The sequence below is a fragment of the Trachypithecus francoisi genome, unplaced genomic scaffold (genome assembly GCF_009764315.1).
Source record: "Trachypithecus francoisi isolate TF-2019V2 unplaced genomic scaffold, Tfra_2.0 Lachesis_group16, whole genome shotgun sequence".
In the NCBI taxonomy this organism is placed as follows: Eukaryota; Metazoa; Chordata; class Mammalia; order Primates; family Cercopithecidae; genus Trachypithecus; species Trachypithecus francoisi.
The window spans coordinates 11,493,770-11,511,958 of NW_022681461.1; the positions used below are offsets into that span (position 1 = coordinate 11,493,770).

The 18,189-nt window shown below is 42.4% G+C and overlaps 1 protein-coding gene across 3 annotated transcripts in view; it reads left to right on the forward strand.

Moving 5' to 3' along the window:
- The window catches only part of CUNH9orf153 (chromosome unknown C9orf153 homolog), a 50,683-nt gene extending 37,356 nt beyond the window's left edge, over positions 1 to 13,327 (forward strand). Inside the window, exons 3-5 of one of the 3 annotated variants that reach the window (XM_033236913.1) lie at positions 4,077 to 4,168; positions 5,663 to 6,155; positions 11,793 to 13,320. In XM_033236913.1, coding sequence (XP_033092804.1) covers positions 4,100 to 4,168; positions 5,663 to 6,155; positions 11,793 to 12,031 — 801 coding nt within the window. In that variant the 5' untranslated portion in view covers positions 4,077 to 4,099 and the 3' untranslated portion in view covers positions 12,032 to 13,320. Of the gene's footprint in view, positions 1 to 4,076; positions 4,169 to 5,662; positions 6,156 to 11,121; positions 11,395 to 11,792 lie in introns of those variants that run through there. The other 2 variants (XM_033236916.1, XM_033236914.1) reach the window with 2 other exon arrangements.
- The last annotated feature ends 4,862 nt before the right edge of the window (positions 13,328 to 18,189 follow it).

The following is an 18,189-nucleotide window of genomic DNA, read 5'->3' on the forward strand; positions in this document are numbered from 1 at the left end:
GATTACAGGCTTGAGCCACCGTGCCCAGCCGAAGCTGCTATTGTTTTTTTTTTTTTTTTTTTTTTTTTGTTGTTGTTGTTGTTGAGACGGAGTCTGGCTCTGTCGCCCAGGCTGGAGTGCAGTGGCCGGATCTCAGCTCACTGCAAGCTCCGCCTCCCGGGTTTACGCCATTCTCCTGCCTCAGCCTCCCGAGAAGCTGGGACTACAGGCGCCGCCACCTCGCCCGGCTAGTTTTTTGTATTTTTAGTAGAGACGGGGTTTCACTGTGTTCGCCAGGATGGTCTCGATCTCCTGACCTCGTGATCCGCCCGTCTCGGCCTCCCAAAGTGCTGGGATTACAGGCTTGAGCCACCGCGCCCGGCCTGTTTTTAAGAATTCAATTTTAGTTCATCAGCCAGGTGGAAGCTAAATGTCATTATACTGAAGATTATATGATGAAAATATAAATGTAGCCAAGTTCAGAGTTAAAGAAGAGACAAGGGTCCAGGGTTAGTGGTAGGTTCACAATCAAGAGAAGTTGTATTATTACCCCAAGTGGAAAAAATTTTACCTATTTGCAAAGAAAGGAAGGAGCCATTGGGGAACATGGACTGAAGACAAGAGAATGACAGGAAGCAAGAAGGAAGAAAAGAGGAGTTGTTGTTGGAAGGGAAGGGAGGATAACTGAGCAGAAATACTCCACAAGAGATATGAGGAGGGGCTGGGCGCGATGGTGCACTCTTGTAATCCCAGCACTTTAGGAGGCCAAGGTGGGCAGATCACTTGAGTTCGGGAGTTTGAGACTAGCCTGGGCAACATGGCAAAACCCTGTCTCTACTAAAAATAAAAAAATTAGCAGGGTGTGGTGGCACTTGCCTGTAGTCCCAGCTGCTTGGGAGACTGAGGCAGGAGAATGGCGTGAACCCGGGAACCGGAGGTTGCAGTGAGCCGAGACTGTGCCACTGCACTCCAGCCTGGGTGACAGAATGAGACTCCATCTCAAAAAAAAAAAAAAAAAAAAAAAAATTATGAGAAGGATAAAATATATCACCCTGGGTAGGAGAGAGAGAAAGTTAACACTAGGTGAGCAAAGAGAATTTTTTCCTTCTGAGTTGGAGGGAAGGGTGAAAAGTTGGGAGGGAGTGCAAATGGAGAAGGGGATCGCACCCCCAGGAGTTTCTTTGAGATGCCCTTGCTCTTCACAGTACAAGGAAAATTCACTGTACGGATTTGTGGGAATAACGATGAAGAGAAGTGCCACAGAGCCCCTGCAAGACCTCCACTTTACTCGCACGAATCTGTGAATAAGCCACTGGCCATATTTCCATGACTTCACCAGGAGCACTCCCCATGAGAGATTGGGTCAAAGGGCTGATCTAGATTTAGGCATTGACTTGGATCAAGCAAAGACTGAGGTGAAAAGTTTGCTGGTCAAGTCAACCTTTAAGTGTATAAAGCATTTTTGGCTGGTGATCTGTTTCAGCATTCAGAATCCTGACACTTCAGTGACAGGGAGATCCACCCAAGGGTAGTTTAGCAAAGAGGATTAGCAAGAATCTAAACTTCTTTGTGCTCCATTCCTTGTCATCATCGATACTATTGTAATAAAATGAGGACATATTTCTTAGCTATTGCTTTGACTCTATATATAGAGAGTTGCAAGACTGGCTATTGAAGTTGGACATTGTCTACCTGAATTGGCACTGCTGATTAAAATTGGGAGGTGGCAGGAAGAGAGAGAGAAGAGGGGAGAGAGGCGAGAGGTTGCATCTTTCCCTCCTCTGAGGGAAGGGAGGAGAAATATGTATTAACCCTTGGTGATGGGAGAAGGCAGCCTTCCTGTGGTGGACAACTCTGAAGCTGTCTGAAAGACAATAGTAATGGTTGACTGGAAGACATTGACAGGTTTTAGGTAAAGCACGTTAGAGAAATATTTTCCTTTGCAGAAACCATTTCCTTCCTTTGCAGAAGGAAGCACAATCAAGTCTTATTTTAACTGCCTAGAGATAAACAGGTCTGTGGCAGGCATGCTGCACTGTATTGTTTTTCTTGTCCTATATGTCAATATAGTGATCTTAATAGTGACAAATAGTGACAAAAATGTATTTGAGATTGTATATATATGTATATATATCTCCATGTGTGTAAATGTGTGTGTGTGTGTGTATGTGGATCCATTCTGGGTTTTTCTACTTTGCTTAGGAAGGAGGAGAAACATAATAGTTTTCACTTCATCCCAAATACCAAATGAGTGTTTTTGGTTCATCTCAGGCACTCATCCCAGTGACCACAGCTGCCAGTCATGATACAGTGATACCCTGTACCTAGAAATATATCTTCCCTCCATATAGTCCCTTATCTACCAGTAAGGGTTTCACTGGAATAAATTAAGCCAAGAATGTGAAGTTTTATGGGGTTTATCTGTATTTATTGCTATATAACAATTCACCCAAAGCTTAGTGGTTTGAAACAACAATAATTTACTCTTTGTCAAAATTTTAGAGTTGCCTTGCTCGGCTGGGAGGTGGTTCTTCTCCATCTGGGATCGGCTGAGGTTGCTTATGCTGCTGTAGTCATCTGGAGGCTTGTCTGGGACTGGGAGAACCAAAATGTCTTCATCTACATGCCTAGTGGTCAATGCTGGCTGCTGAGTCTGCATGGTCTCTCCAGATAGGCAGCCAGATCTCTCTTTACATGGTGGCTCAGGCTCCCAAGAATGTGTAGGAAAGCCGCAAAGCCTCTTAAGGCCTGGGTTCTGGCACTCACACTATGTCACTGACACAATGCCACAAGCTACTGGTCAAAGTCAAGCATAGGCCAGCCCAGTCAAATGTGGGAGAGCACTTAACTGCCACTTACCAATGAGACCAACTATGAAGATTCCATGGCCATTTTTAACCTCTTACAGAAGAATTAAACACAATTCCATCTGCAAAATGCCTTATAGTATATCCGGAACAAAGCAAATTACTTTCAAAATGTTTATTGTTTTTGTTATTATCATTACATATGAGCCTTTTCCTCCTGAATAAAAAACACTTTTTGAGTATAAGGAGGTGGGTGAGTTTTTCTTTAGATGAACTGAAAGTTGATCAGAATATGTAAGACAAGAAAATAAAACTATCCAGCTGGGCATGGTGGCCCACGCCTGTAATCCTAGCACTTTGGGAGGCTGAGGCGGATGGATCACCTGAGGTCAGGAGTTCAAGACCAGCCTGACCAACATGGTGAAACCCTGTCTCTACTAAAATTACAAAATCAGCCAGGCGTGGTGGCACATGCCTGTAATCCCAACTACTTGGGAGGCTAAGGCAGGAGAATTGCTTGAACCCAGAAGGCAGAGGTTGCAGTGAGCCAAGATCGTGCCATTGCACTCCAGCATGGGCAACAAGAGTGAAACTCCATCTCAAAAAAATAAATACATAAAATAAAAAATAAAACCATCCATATAGGATTTGTTACACTAGTATTAAAACTAAATACACACGTTGTAGAAGAATTTGGGTATTTCAGCGAAATGTTCTGTTGAAATGTGACAAATCTGGCAGATGTAAACTAGGAAAAAGCAAATGAAAAATTTAAGTTGTATTGATATGCTTTGAATTTGTGTCTCCACCCAAATCTCACATCAAATTGTTATCCCCAGTGTTGGAGGTGGGGCCTGGTGGGAGGTGACTGGATCATGGGGGAGAATTTCCCCTTTGCTGTTCTCATGATTATGAGTTCTCATGAGACCTGGTTGTTTAAAAGTGTGTAGCACTTCCCTCTTCGCTCTTTCTTTCTCCTGTCCTGGCCATGTAAGACATCCCCTGCTGCTTCTTTGCCTTCCCCCAATAATTGTAAGTTTCCTGAGGCCTCCCCAACCATGCTTCCTGGACAGCCTGCAGAACCATGAGTCAATTAAGCCTAATTTCTTATAAATTACCCAGTTTCAGATAGTTCTTTAGAGCAATTCAAGAATGGACTAATACACATATAAAATTTTCAAAACGTCCCACTCACAAATTTCTTAAGATTTAAGAAGTCTCACCTCCCCCTTTGTAGTCTATCTGATTTTTAATCTTTGATTTTTGTCTTTTCTTATATTGCTTTTTCAGGAATTAGAGAATAAAATCCCAGCATGATGTTCCTCATTGGAGACACCAGTTCAACTGAGGACGACAGAGGAGCCGCCCTTCCTCAATGTTCAGTATGTACTTAACATTGTACGATGGGGAGTACACAGGGAGCTTTACATTCAAGTATCATAAATATTCAAACTATTGAACGCACCGTGACACACTTGGGAGCCATGGGAAACACCAAAATGTCACTTTAATGACTTAACATTTTTATTCACAGAGAAATGTAGTTCTTCCTAGGGCAGGTGGGCAGAAGTGCTGAGCTGTTTTCATGATAGTTTGGTTACATAATTTGTTCTAAAGAGCCATTCACCAATGTTAGCTCACTTTCTTTTTTTTTTTCTTTAGGAAAAGATGTGTTAACCAAAGAACAATCCAGCCTGATTTCCAGGCTGAAGATTTCATGATATCAGTCCAAACATCACACTATTGAACTCCCAAAAAAAAACACTGGAAACAAAGACTATCAGTGCTAACACATTTACATATAAAATCTCCATGTATGTACCAATTTCTAAAACAGTTATAAGACAGATACACAATTTGGGGTAAACTAACAAAACAGACTGTTATAAAATATTAAAGGCAATCCTCCTGGTCGCCTCTTACTTGAAGTTGGCGTAACTGAGAATGCATCAGTATATTCCTGCACCACTTTGTAGCCGAGCTCATACTGGTTCCAGGGTCTGGACCATATGTGTTGCCTCAGTAGTCGCAGACTCTTGACCTTCTAGAAGACCTCCAACATCCCTTCTGCTTTCCCATGTGTTAGCTCACTTTCTATTTGTTGCCCTTGCGATAAAAGTGACTAGGATTGAAAGAAAACTCTGCATTGGGCTAAACGACCAAAATTTTGGCCCTAACCTGAGACTATGGCCTCTTTGGCCTTCCAATGTAAGGGAAACCTCTTAGAAATGATAGGATTTGTAGGAAATACAGGATTTTAGATGGAGACAGGTCCTCTCAGGGATCCCTTACTGTTTTTTTCTGCCAACAACTATTCCCAGATACTCCATGAACATAACCATTTGCTCTGGTCAAATATCCCAGTGATCAATGACTACTACAGCCTTCTCAGGACTGGATTCCTGAACATTCTGGGGGTTCTTTGGAAACCAAGATGAAGCTTTGATATCTAAGTCATCTGGCTCCCTTTCTTCCTTCAAAGAAGTATAGCATTGTTCAAAACAAGCAAAGGCCAGTCTCCCACAGCTGTTTCTCTCCATGGTCACTCATAGAATTTCAGAGTTGGAAAGATCTTCAAGACTTTTGAGTTCAATTCTAACTGCCTAATTTTATAACAAGCATTTATAAGATGTGTCTAAATAATACATCTCTAGGGGAGTGAATCGGAGATTTGACCTCTCTGTTCTCTATTCCACATTGCCACAATTGACTCGGTTTAGTTAGGCAAAGATATCTTCCAAAGATAAAAATGCTTTTGTCTTTATGGTTCTTTGTTGTCCTGTGGTTATTTGTTATTTTTTCTAGGGTTTGTGGGTCTGCCAGAATATTACATTTTTGTCAGTCTCATGACTTACCACTTTTTTTTCTGTCCACAGCTGCCAGAATTATATGCATGTATTGAGAATTTTAATAAGGAGAGCAAGAAATCAAATCTTCTAAAAATGCATGGTATTTCACTTAATGAAGCACAGGAAGTACTTGCTAAAAACCTGAATGTCATGTCATTCACCAGGGGCACTGATGTGAGAAGAGCTCTCCAACCTGTTATCAGGTACACAGTGGTTAAAAAAGAGAAGAAGCAAGCATCCATGACTGAGCTCCTCCACTGCAGCTCACTGGCGGGCTCACTCTCTCCCGTGGAGACGCTCTCCAGGGCCCGGCAGAGGCTGTCACAGTGTGGGATCTCCCCTCCCAAGCACACTTTTCCTTATGAAATTCTCACTGACCACTCAAATGCCTTGGCCCAAGTCACCATACAGAAGAACGTTCCAAGCGCCAAAATCTTATGCAGCCTAGGCATTTCCGGTGCCACCCCGGAAAAGTTCGTTTGTGAAGATAAACTTCGTAGATACTTCTTATTTGACCCAGGTAATTTAAACAGATGCGGTCATGTGGGAGAAAAGGAATGGAAATCTCATTGCAAATTTACTAGAGCAGAAATAGTCCAATACTGACCTACAGCAGTTTTGCCATTCTGAGGTTCATGGCTGCTATCAATATGTTTACTTCATGGTGTCAATAAAATGCAGAACAAGCCTGGAAAACATAGAAAGACCCCATCTCCAAAAAATAAATAAATAAATAAAAATTAGCTGAGCTTGGTGGCATGTGCCTGTAATCTCAGCTACCCAAGAGGTTTAGGCAGGAGGGTCACTTGAGCATGTGAGTTCGAGGTGGCAGTGAACTACGATCACGCCATTGCACTCCAGCCTGGGCAACAAGGACAAAACTCCATCTCAAAAAAAAAAAAAAAAAAAAAAAACTGTGAAACTTATGATGCTGAATTTTAATGAGAAGGGAGTGTCTTACACTTTAAGTCTCCATCTCATATAATTTGAGAGAGGTAATATTTTATCATTTTGTTAATAGATTACATCAATTTGTGATAACCCTCTGAGGTAGTTTCTTGATTCAAGATAAGACTATTTTCACAGCAAATATTTTGACACCCCATTTTTATATTAAAAGTAGTGGGACAGGGCAATATGGCAAAACCCCCACTCTACAAAAAAATTTTAAAAATTAGCCAGGCGTGGTAGCATGCACTGGTAGTCCCAGCTATTTGGGAGGCTGAGGTGGGAGGATAGCTTGAACCCAGGGGACAGAGGTTGCAGTGAATCAAGATTGTGCCACTGCACTCCAGCCCGGGGAACAGAGCAAAACTCTGTCTCAAAGATGAAAAAAAAAAAAAAAAAGTAATGTGAGAGGCAGAAGGAGCAGATTTAAAGGAATAGATTGATTACTGTGAGTATATTTGGTCCAAAGAGTTGGAAGAGTTTTTGCTGTAACTCCCTACATTGACATCTTAACAGAGCCAAATGCAGGTTTCAAAATCCTTTCATAGAGTCCTACTTTGTGGGCTTTGGAGCCTAGGTAGCGGTGCAATTAAAGCAATTGTAGGACTGGCCTAGATAATGCACAAAGGACACAAGTAAAGTCTGGGACCAGAGAGGAAAAATCATGAAAAGTTTTGAGATTCAATAAGACGAACTAGTGAAAAACCTATTGAAGAAGGGTTTTGGATGTTTGATAGGGTCTTGAACATTTATGACTTTGCCATCCATAGGGGCCAAGTTTTTCTTTCTTCCTAATGTATGAATTACCTGCTGCTTACCTAACTTCTGGAGGTCTCTGATGTGGTCTCACAAACTCTGTGTTGGAGTCTCTTCTCTGCCTCCATATCTTCATTTCCTGAGATCCCAGAGGTAAATTTCTGGTACATGTCATGTCTGTTCAAGAAATATGCCGGCTGGGCGTGGTGGCTCATGCCTGTAATCCCAGCACTTTGGGAGGCCGAGGTGGGTGGATCACCGGAGGTCAGGAGTTCAAGACCAGCCTGGACAACATGGTGAAACCTTGTCTGAACAACATCGTAAAACCCCATCTCTACTAAAAATACAAAAAATTAGCTGGGCGTGGTGGCGGGCACCTGTAATCCCAGCTACTTGGGAGGTTGAGGCAGGAGAATCGCTTGAATCCAGGAGGCAGAGGTTGCAGTGAGCCAAGATCGCGCCACTGCATTCCAACCTGGGTGACAGAGTGAGACTTGTCTCAAAAAAAAAAAAAAAAGAAACAAAGAAATATGCATGGAGTCAGGCAGGCATCTATGTGAAGGGTATCCAGTAATTCTGCAGGGGTAACTGGTATTGCAACAATTGATCTTCTACTCTCCTACTCAGTCCAGAAGAACTTTAGGATCTTGGTATTCCTTAGTATACTAAAGGACATGTTCCTACTACCACCAAGCACCAGGCGAGGAAAAGAGAGTGGGTGTTGCCGTTTTGTTCTTCTGTCATATGAGCTCCTCTTGTTCAGGCTAAATCCTGTAGAATCATGTAGGTGAGGAACCAAAAATAACAGAAAACCAAATAGTGGTTGTTTTTCTTACATAATTAGAAGTCTAGGGGTATGCAGACAAGGGCCGGAGCAAAGCTTTTTTTTTTTTTTGAGATGGAGTCTCGCTTTGTTGCCCAGGCTGGAGTGCAGTGGCTTGGTCTCAGCTCACTGCAAGCTCCACCTGCCAAGTTCAAGCAATTCTCCTGCCTCAGCCTCTTCCATGTAGCTGGGACTACAGGTGCCCACTCCCATGCCTGGCTTTTTTTTTTGTATTTTTAGTGGAGACAGGGTTTTACCGTGTTAGCCAGTATGGTCTCAATCTCCTGACCTCATGATCCACCCGCCTGGGCCTCCCAGTGCTTTTTATCTCTCCATTTATTTAATAAACACATTGTAATTATACATATATACGGAGCACAATATATGTTTCAATAGATACATATGTTGTATAGTGTATTTATCCTGACCTCATGCACTTACTATTTCTTTGTGGTGACGACTTTTAAAAGACTTCCTTCCAGCTATTTTGTAAGATACCATATCTTATTGTTAAATCATCCTCACCTTATTGTGCAATAGAACACCAGAATTTATTCTTCTTATCTAACTGTAACTTTGTTTTCAATTACTTATTTTAATTTTATTATTATTATTTTTTGAGACACTGTCTCCCAGGTTGGAGTGCAGTGGCACAACCTCAGCTTACTGCAACCTCGACCTTCTGGGCTCAAGCGATCCTCCTATCTCAGCCTCTCAAGTAGCTGGGACCTCAGGTGCATGCCACTACACCCAGCTAAGTTTTGTATTTTTTATAGAGATAGGGTTTCATCATGTTGCCCAGGCTGATCTTGAACTTCTGAGCTCAAGCGATCTGCCTGCCTTGGCCTCCCAAAGTACTGGGATTACAGGCATGAGCCACCGCTCCTGGCCCATTTTACTTTTTTTGGAGATGGTATATTGCTATGTTGCCCAGGTTGGCTTCAAACTCTTCAAACTCCTGGTCTCAAGGACTCTTCCTCCTTCAGCCTCTCCAGTAGCTAGGACTACAGGTGCATGCCACTATGCAGGGCTTCTTTGTGTGTGTGTGTGTGTGTGTGTGTGTGTGTGTGTGTGTCCGAGTCTTTCTCGGTCCCCCAGGCTGGAGTGCAGTGGTGTGATCTCGGCTCACTGCAAGCTCCACCTCTTGGGTTCACACCATTCTCCTGCCTCAGCCTCCCAAGTAGCTGGGACTATAGGTGCCTGCCACCACACCCAGCTAATTTTTTGTTTGTTTGTTTGTTTGTTTTGTATTTTTAGTAGAGATGGGGTTTCACCGTGTTAGCCAGGATGGTCTCGATCTCCCAACCTCGTGATCCACCCGCCTCAGCCTCCCAAAGTGCTGGGATTACAGGCGTGAGTCAACCCACCTGGCCACAGGGCTTCTAATTATAACTCTGAACCCATTGACTTCTCTCTCCCCATCCTCCCCTCCCACTCCCTACTCTGTCTCTGGTGACCATGATTCCACTGTCTGTGGGGTGATGCTTTCAATTGTCTCCAAGGACCCGGGCTCTGCCATCGTTTTGGTGTAGCCTTTGTTTTCACATCCAAAAGATATCTCCTTCACCCTCAGATGCTGTGGCTACATTCCAGGCAGGAAAAGGTGGGAGAGGATGAAGAGCCACATTGATACTTTTGTCCTCTTTTAATAGGGAAGCAACGATTTTCCAGAACACCTCTCCTTAGGTGACTTCTTTCTACATCTTCTTGGTAAGAATTGTGTCCAATTATCACCCCTTCCTATAGGGAAGACTGGTGAATAAGAGTTCTTAGCTCCCTCCTCTATAGCAGAGGGAGGCAGAAGAGGATTGCAATGCATATGGAGTAAGCCAGCCTACAGTGTCTGTCAGGGATCATGACATGAAGCTCTTTTTTTTTTTTTTTTTTTTTTTGACAGAGTCTTGCTCTATCACCCTGGCTGGAGTGCAGTGGCACGATCTTGGCTCACTGCAACCTCCGCCTCCCGGGTTCAAGCGATTCTCCTGCCTCAGCCTCCTGAGTAACTGGAACTACAGGCATGTCACCACGCCCAGCTAATTTTTGTGTTTTAGAGACAGGATTTCACTGTGTTGGCCAGGATGGTCACTTTGGGAGGCTGAGGCAGGTGGATCACCTGAGGTCAGGAGTTCGGGACATGAGGCTCTTTAGTCACCAAAATTATCTGCTCTAGGACCTTCTCTTGTCAAAGATCCCCTTCCTTCTTTTTGCCACCACTTCTTGCTATGCCAGGTCTACAAAGATCTTGTGAAACTCCCTGAAACTTGACAACTGGCCTTATGATCGGACTGCTGAGCACCACGGCCAGTCACAGTATCTGTTCTACTTGGGGAGGTATGAGCCCAGTGAAGAGGCTCTGGCACCTGTCTTCTACTTCAGACAGTACAGTCTGTATAAAGCCTTCTCACCAGGCAGGCCCAGGCCCTCCCAGTACAGGGATGGAGGACTGATTGGGGTGGGGTGGTGCCCGCTCAGTCTTTGGACTACAGGTGACCTGTTCAAATGTCACCACATGGGGAACAGCAAAGTCGCCCACCAGAAATAGACCAGCCATCCTGCTTGTCTGCTGTGACCATCATTCTCCTTATATTTGTTTCTGTGGCCCGTTGGTGCCTGGTTTTACACTCCAGCCCCTGCCTTCAGCCTTGCTTTTGTTGTTGTTTTCAGCATTACGATGTATTTAGCCATGAAAGGGGTAGAAGGGAAGGGAAAGGGGAATGGCTGCTGGGTAGGGGAACATGGGTCGTGTCTTTGCTTGATTCCTTCTTGTTGGCTCATTGGCTCTTTGGAGGAATTGTAACTGCTAATGACACCTCAAGCTTGTGGGTCCTGAATGAGTGTGGAGAATGGCCAAATTCTAGCTCAGCCACTGCCCTTTTATACTTAGGGCTTACATTAGCATCTTGGAAGAAATGACACTAACAATCTGTGCACTTCTGACCCATCTTCCTCCCTGTTTTAGGATCCTTTTCTCCTCCCTGCTGCTGTCAGTGCTCTGCAGAGCTCTCTGTTTGCACATTCTGTTAGGATCCAAGCACAGAATGAGACACTCCCTCCACCTGCCAGGGCCCTGCGGGGTCCACTCAAGCCCAGTTAGCCAGACCCACTCAATTGCTGTTTAGGAGCGGGCTTTACATGAAATCGACACCACAGGATCTCCCTTAAATTTATGAAGCTTTAGGCCGGGTACAGTGGCTCACTCCTGTAACCCCAGTATTTTGGGAGGCTGAGGCAGGTGGATCCCCTGAGGTCAGGAGTTTGAGACTAGCCTGGCCAACATGGTGAAACCCCATCTCTACTAAAAATACAAAAAAAGTAGCCGGGCGTGGTGGCGGGCGCCTGTCATCCCAGCTACTCAGGAGGCTGAGGCAGGAGAATGGCTTGAACCCAGGAGGCGGAGGTTGCTGTGAGCCGAGATCACCCCACTGCACTCCAGCCCAGGCAACAAGAGCAAAACTCTGTCTCAAAAATAAATCAATAAATACAAATTAAAAAGAGCTTTAGAAATGGCTTTCTGCCAGAAAGAGGAGACTCGAGTTCATCAAAGGCTTACGCTGTCCATGAAGCATCTCTGAGTCATGAAAGGTTGAGTAACAACACCATGTGATTCTTTGAAAATACGATTCTTTTCAGGCAAACAGTTCATGGATCTAAGGGATCTGGAATGGAGATATTTTAAGGGGCTTGCAAAGTGGAGGCGCACTACGGCAGTTTCCTTCACAGACGTAAAATACAACACTGAGAAGAGATTTGTAGAGAGCCAGGACATGCCTGATGTTATTTTTCCCCCTATAGTTCGCAAGTCTTTGGTCATTTATCCTCAAATTGATTATCAAAATGAAGGAACTTATTCTCTTAAATTGAATATGTAGTGTATGAAAAGATTTTGGACATAGATTTTTGCTTTCGAGAGCGTTGAATTTATACACAAAAAGTAAAGAAGCCAAGGACCCAATGGAACATCTGAACTGAGTGTGTACAACACACAGGAAGGTGTACTGTAAAATTAAGCCATTAATACAGAGCAAAAGGTCCGATTTAATCTGCTAATGTGAGAAGTGGTTTGGATGGTGCAACCCATTTGGACCAGTGCTAAAGCAAATATGTCATGTGAAAAGAAAAGATGTAACTGAAGAACACCCAAGCAAGAATAGCTTTTTAAGGAATTTTAAGCACACGAGGAAGTTCATCATCATAAAAGTATTTGGTAAGTTCGACAAATAAATTAACACCTGAGCATATAGAGATCGACATGAAAACTTAAATATAATCTATTAACTGTCCAATGACAAAGAAGGAAACAGCATCCATGAAATAAGAACAGAAATATTTGAAAAGGAACAAATTGGAAATCTTGGAAGTGAAAGATACAGTCATTGAAAATTATAATAATAACCCTTGATAGATTATCCCAGTGGTACCCTGGATATATCTGAAGAGAGAGGGCTAACAAGTTGGAAGACAGCATTGAAAAGCTTATAGATCGTAGCACAGTAAGGCAGAAAAAGAAGAGTATTGGAGGGTAGAATGAGAAGTTCAGAAATGTATACAATGGAATTCGCAGAAAAGAAATAGGAGAATGGAAAGTAAGTGATATGAGAAAATAAAATGACAGAAAAGTCTCAAGAAACACAGGAGACCTTGAACTGAAAAATCGCAGGCTGATTAGCAAGGTATTGAATATAAATCTATACCCAGAAATACTGTAGCAAAACTATGGACCACTAAGCAATAAAGGAAAATGTAATCTACAAAAGAGAGATGGATTACATACAAAGAAACGACAGACAAATTGACAATAGAATGCTCATTAACAACAGAGGTCAGAAGACAATAGTGCCATATACTTACAATGCTGAAGGAAAACAGCTGTCTGTCATTCTATAAGCAGCCAAACTCTCTCTCAGGAGTAGAGGTAAAATAAATACGTTAAAAAATACATGAGCCTAAAAATGTTTACTATCCATAATCCCTTTCTTAAAAAACTACTAATAAAGTACATATTTTAGTAAGAACCTGGAGGGAATGCAAGAAATAATGGCATGCAAATTGTTAATAATATATGTATGAATGACTGTGTAGATATTAAAATATATTTCCAGATTCTATTTCCTAATATGTTATTTTTAAAAGTTGTCTCCATATAAGTGAAATTATTCTGTAGTCTCCACTTTTTGCACTGTTTTTTAAAACCAGATTTTGGGGCCGGGCGCGGTGGCTCAAGCCTGTAATCCCAGCACTTTGGGAGGCCGAGGCGGGCGGATCACAAGGTCAGGAGATCGAGACCATCCTGGCTAACACGGTGAAACCCCGTCTCTACTAAAAAATACAAAAAACTAGCCGGGCGAGGTGGCGGGCGCCTATAGTCCCAGCTACTCGGGAGGCTGAGGCAGGAGAATGGCGTGAACCCGGGAGGCGGAGCTTGCAGTGAGCTGAGATCTGGCCAGTGCACTCCAGTTTGGGTGACAGAGCGAGACTCCGTCTCAAAAAAAAAAAAAACCAGATTTTGGTATTAAAATGTATGCTGGTGGCCGGGTGCTGTGGCTCACACCTGTAATCCCAGCACTTTGAGAGGCTGAGGCAGGTGGATCACTTGAGGTCAGGAGTTCGAGATTACCCTGACCAACATAGTGAAACCCCATCTCTACTAAAAATACAAAACTTAGCTGGGTGTGGTGGCAGGTGCCTGTAATCCCAGCCACTTGGAAAGCTGAGACAGGAGAATCGCTTGAACCCTGGAGGTGGAGGTTGCAGTGAGCCTAGATCGTACCATCGCACTCCAGCCTTGGCAATAGAGTGCGACTCCATCTTAAAAAAAAAAAAAAGAAAAAATTATGCTGGCTTCAGCACAGTGACTGTCTTCAGCAGAAGATACTATCTAAAATGAGCATGGGGTGGGTATCTGGGGTGCACACAGTGTTCTGGTTTTTAGTCTTTTTGCACAGATGTGTTCAGTATGCAAAAGTTATTCAAGCTACACACAGCTATTAATTTTTCTCCATACATATAATATTTCAAAAAAAAAAAGGTTTTAGAGCCAAGCACAGTGGTTTGCTCCTGTAATCCCAGCTATTAGGGAGGCAAAGGCAAGAGGATCACTTGAGACCAGGAGTTCAAGAACAGCCTGAGCAATGTGGTGAGACCCTGCCTCTAAAAAATAATGTTACGGCTGGGCGTGGTGGCTCAGGCCTGTAATCCCAGCACTTTGGGAGGCCAACGCGGGTGGATCACAAGGTCAGGAGGTCAAGACCAGCCTGGCCAACATGGTGAAACCCTGTCTCTTCTAAAACACACACACATAAAAATTAGCTGGGCATAGTGGCGCGTGCCTGTAGTCCCAGCTACTCGGGAGGCTGAGACAGGAGGATCGCTTGAACCTGGGAGGCAGAAGTTGCAGTGAGCAGAGATTGTGCCACTGCACTCCAGCCTGGTGAAAGAGCAAGACTCCATCTCAAAAAAAAGAAAAAAAAAGTTACAAAAATTAGTTGGGGGTGGTGGTGTGCACCTGTAGTCCCAGCACTTGAGAGGCTGAGGCAGGAGAATTTCTTGAGCCCAGAAGATCAAGGCTAAAATGAGCTATGATCATGCCACTGTACTTCCATCTAGGCAACAAAGTAAGACTCTGTCTCTTAAACAAAACAAAACACAAAAAACAGTTTATTATAAGTTATGCTAGCTTTATACAATGAATTGGGGAGTTTTTAATCTTTTTTAAGATCACAGATATTTAAACAATATTAGAAATATTGAAGTCTAGCTAGAACTCAGCTATAGAACCATCCACCCCAATAACTTTTCTTATTTTTATGAAAATGTTTAAACATTCATAAAAATGGATAGGATTCTACAATGAATTTGCATATATCCATAATCTATATTCAACAGTTACCAAGATTTTACCATATCTGTTTTATCTGTTCCTTTTGTTGTGTTTGCTGTGTCTGCTGAAGTACTTTAAAGCAAATCTTAGACCCCCTGTCTCCCTTGTTACTTTTGTTTGCATCTCAGAAAAATATGGACATTTAATTTCATAGCCACAATGCATTCTTTACTAAGAAAAGTTAATAATTCCTTGGTACCATCTTTGTATCTATATTGAAAGTCACCTTATTATCATAAAATTATCTTTTTCTATTTGGTTTGTTTGGATCAGTATCCAAGCAAGGTCTAAAGATTGCATTTGATTGTTAGGTCTCTTAAGATTCTTTTAGTCTAAAGTGATTCCTCATTTTTTTCATGCAGTTGACTTACTGAAGAAATAGGTCTATTGACATGTAGAAGGTCCTGCCTTCTAGATTTGTATCCCCGTGGTGTCATTTGACTTGTTCTTCTATCACATGTATTTATTTAGAAATAAATTGACAGATTTTATTTCTTATAAAATGGGTGTCTGTTAAAGACTTGATTGGTTTTGAGCTCACCTCTTTTTGGAAAAAGTACCTCATTAGATGGTGCTATGTACTTCAGACTGCTTCACAGTACAAGTACCTCATTAGATGGTGCTATGTACTTCAGACTGCTTCACAGTACAAGTACCTCATTAGATGGTGCTATGTACTTCAGACTGCTTCACAGTACAAGTACCTCATTAGATGGTGCTATGTACTTCAGACTGTCACAGTACAAGTACTCATTAGATGGTGCTATGTACTTCAGACTGCTTCACAGTACAAGTACCTCATTAGATGGTGCTATGTACTTCAGACTGCTTCACAGTACAAGTACTCATTAGATGGTGCTATGTACTTCAGACTGCTTCAGTACAAGTACCTCTTTAGATGGTGCTATGTACTTCAGACTGCTTCACAGTACAAGTACCTCATTAGATGGTGCTATGTACTTCAGACTGCTTCACAGTACAAGTACCTCATTAGATGGTGCTAGTACTTCAGACTGCTTCACAGTACAAGACCTCTTAGATGGTGCTATGTACTTCAGACTGCTTCACAGTACAAGTACTCATTAGATGGTGCTATGTACTTCAGACTGCTTCACAGTACAAGTACCTCATTAGATGGTGCTATGTACTTCAACTGCTTCACAGTACAAGTACCTCATTAGATGGTGCTATGTACTTCAGACTGCTTCACAGTACAAGTACCTCATTAGATGGTGCTTGTACTTCAGACTGCTTCACAGTACAAGTACCTCATTAGATGGTGCTATGTACTTCAGATGCTTCACAGTACAAGTACCTCATTAGATGGTGCTATGTACTCAGACTGCTTCACAGTACAAGTACCTCATTAGATGGTGCTATGTACTTCAGACTGCTTCACAGTACAAGTACCTCATTAGATGGGCTATGTACTTCAGAGCTTCACAGTACAAGTACCTCATTAGATGGTGCTATGTACTTCAGACTGCTTCACAGTACAAGTACCTCATTAGATGGTGCTATGTACTTCAGACTGCTTCACAGTACAAGTACCTCATTAGATGGTGCTATGTACTTCAGACTGCTTCACAGTACAAGTACCTCATTAGATGGTGTTATGTACTTCAGACTGCTTCACAGTACAAGTACCTCATTCGATAGTGCTATGTACTTCAGATTGCTTCACAGTACAAGGCAAATAATGTCTTATTGTTCTTTAGTGAGTTTCAGATTGAGTAAAGGATTCAGGTGATGACAGTCTGATGCCTCTGTTTTACAAAGTCCCCATCAACTTTTCACCTAATAGCTTCCATCCTTCGATGATGATGGTAGGCAGCGTTGAAGTCAAATAAAATATAGAAGCATATATCTAAATTTAAAACATTTTATTTGGGAAGCAAGAATTGCAATTTGAGTCATACACACACACCAGGGAGTCTTCAGTATGTCCAAAGAACAAAGATAAGGTTGCAGTTTTCCTAAAAAGAAGAAATGTTACATATTGTTCTGAAAGAAAGTTCACTGGCACTAGCAAAGTTTTGGGGAACTGGCAAGCTCTAATTGGTGAGTGACCATGGTGGCTAAAACTAGTCTTAGAGTCTAATCAGGTTGTTCCAGTAGCCATTAGATAAAACTGGTTTTAAGTTATAGCAGACCGTTTCGGCATCCAGGCTTGCAGAGAATGACATTCTTGGAGCAATGTTATGTGTCTTAGTGCTTTTTTCCTGGCCCCTCAACTCTCATTTAGCTCGGTATGACAAGAACGATCCAATTTGTATGATCAACTTTTATAGCAGCCTCTAGGAGGTTCCCCGTGATGGCCGCCTCCTTGTATTGACTTTCTATGCAATCTCCTTTTCTTGACTCTAGGCTGGACTTAAGACTTCTAGAATAGGGTGCAGCAGAGGTGATGAGATGTCATTTCAATAATAAGCTACCAAAAAACTGTGGATTCTACCTTGGGCATCTTCTCTTCCTCTCTTCTTCACTGCTAGCTCTTAGAGAAGCCAGCTGCCATCTTGGGAGATGCCCTGTGGAGAAGCCCATGTGGTAAGTACCTGTTGTTTCTGGCTAACAGCCAGTAAGAACCTAAAATCTGCCAAGAACCCCATGAGTAAGCTTGCAGGTGAATCTTCCCCAACTCAAGTCTTGAGACAACTGCAGCCCTCGTTGACATTTGATTGTAGTGTTGAGAGACTGAACCCGGACATCATGTTAAGCCATGCCCTGATTCCTAACCCACAGAAACTAGGAGATGATAAATGTTTGTTGTTTTAAGCTGCAACATCCTGAAGTAATCTGTTACACAGCAATAGATAACTAATATTATGACCTTTGCCTGAATTATTTCATTAGTGGTTACTCGTTGGTGATTATCTAATTCTGCCATTAATTCCACATTTATTAGTTGGAAATTATTTGTAAAGAAAAACTTTTCCTCATCAACTAGAGCTATCTACTTACACTGAAATACAATCTACAGGAAAGCAGGGTAACTGCTTATGTTTTTCCTGTTGTCAGTTTTTAGATTAAGGAGCTGATGTTCTAGTTACTTCCAAAGGTTGCCAAATAAGTGTTTCTTTCTTTCTCTCTTTTAAAATAGTATTGTGGCCAGGCATGGTGGCTCACATCTGTAATCCCAGCATTTTGGGA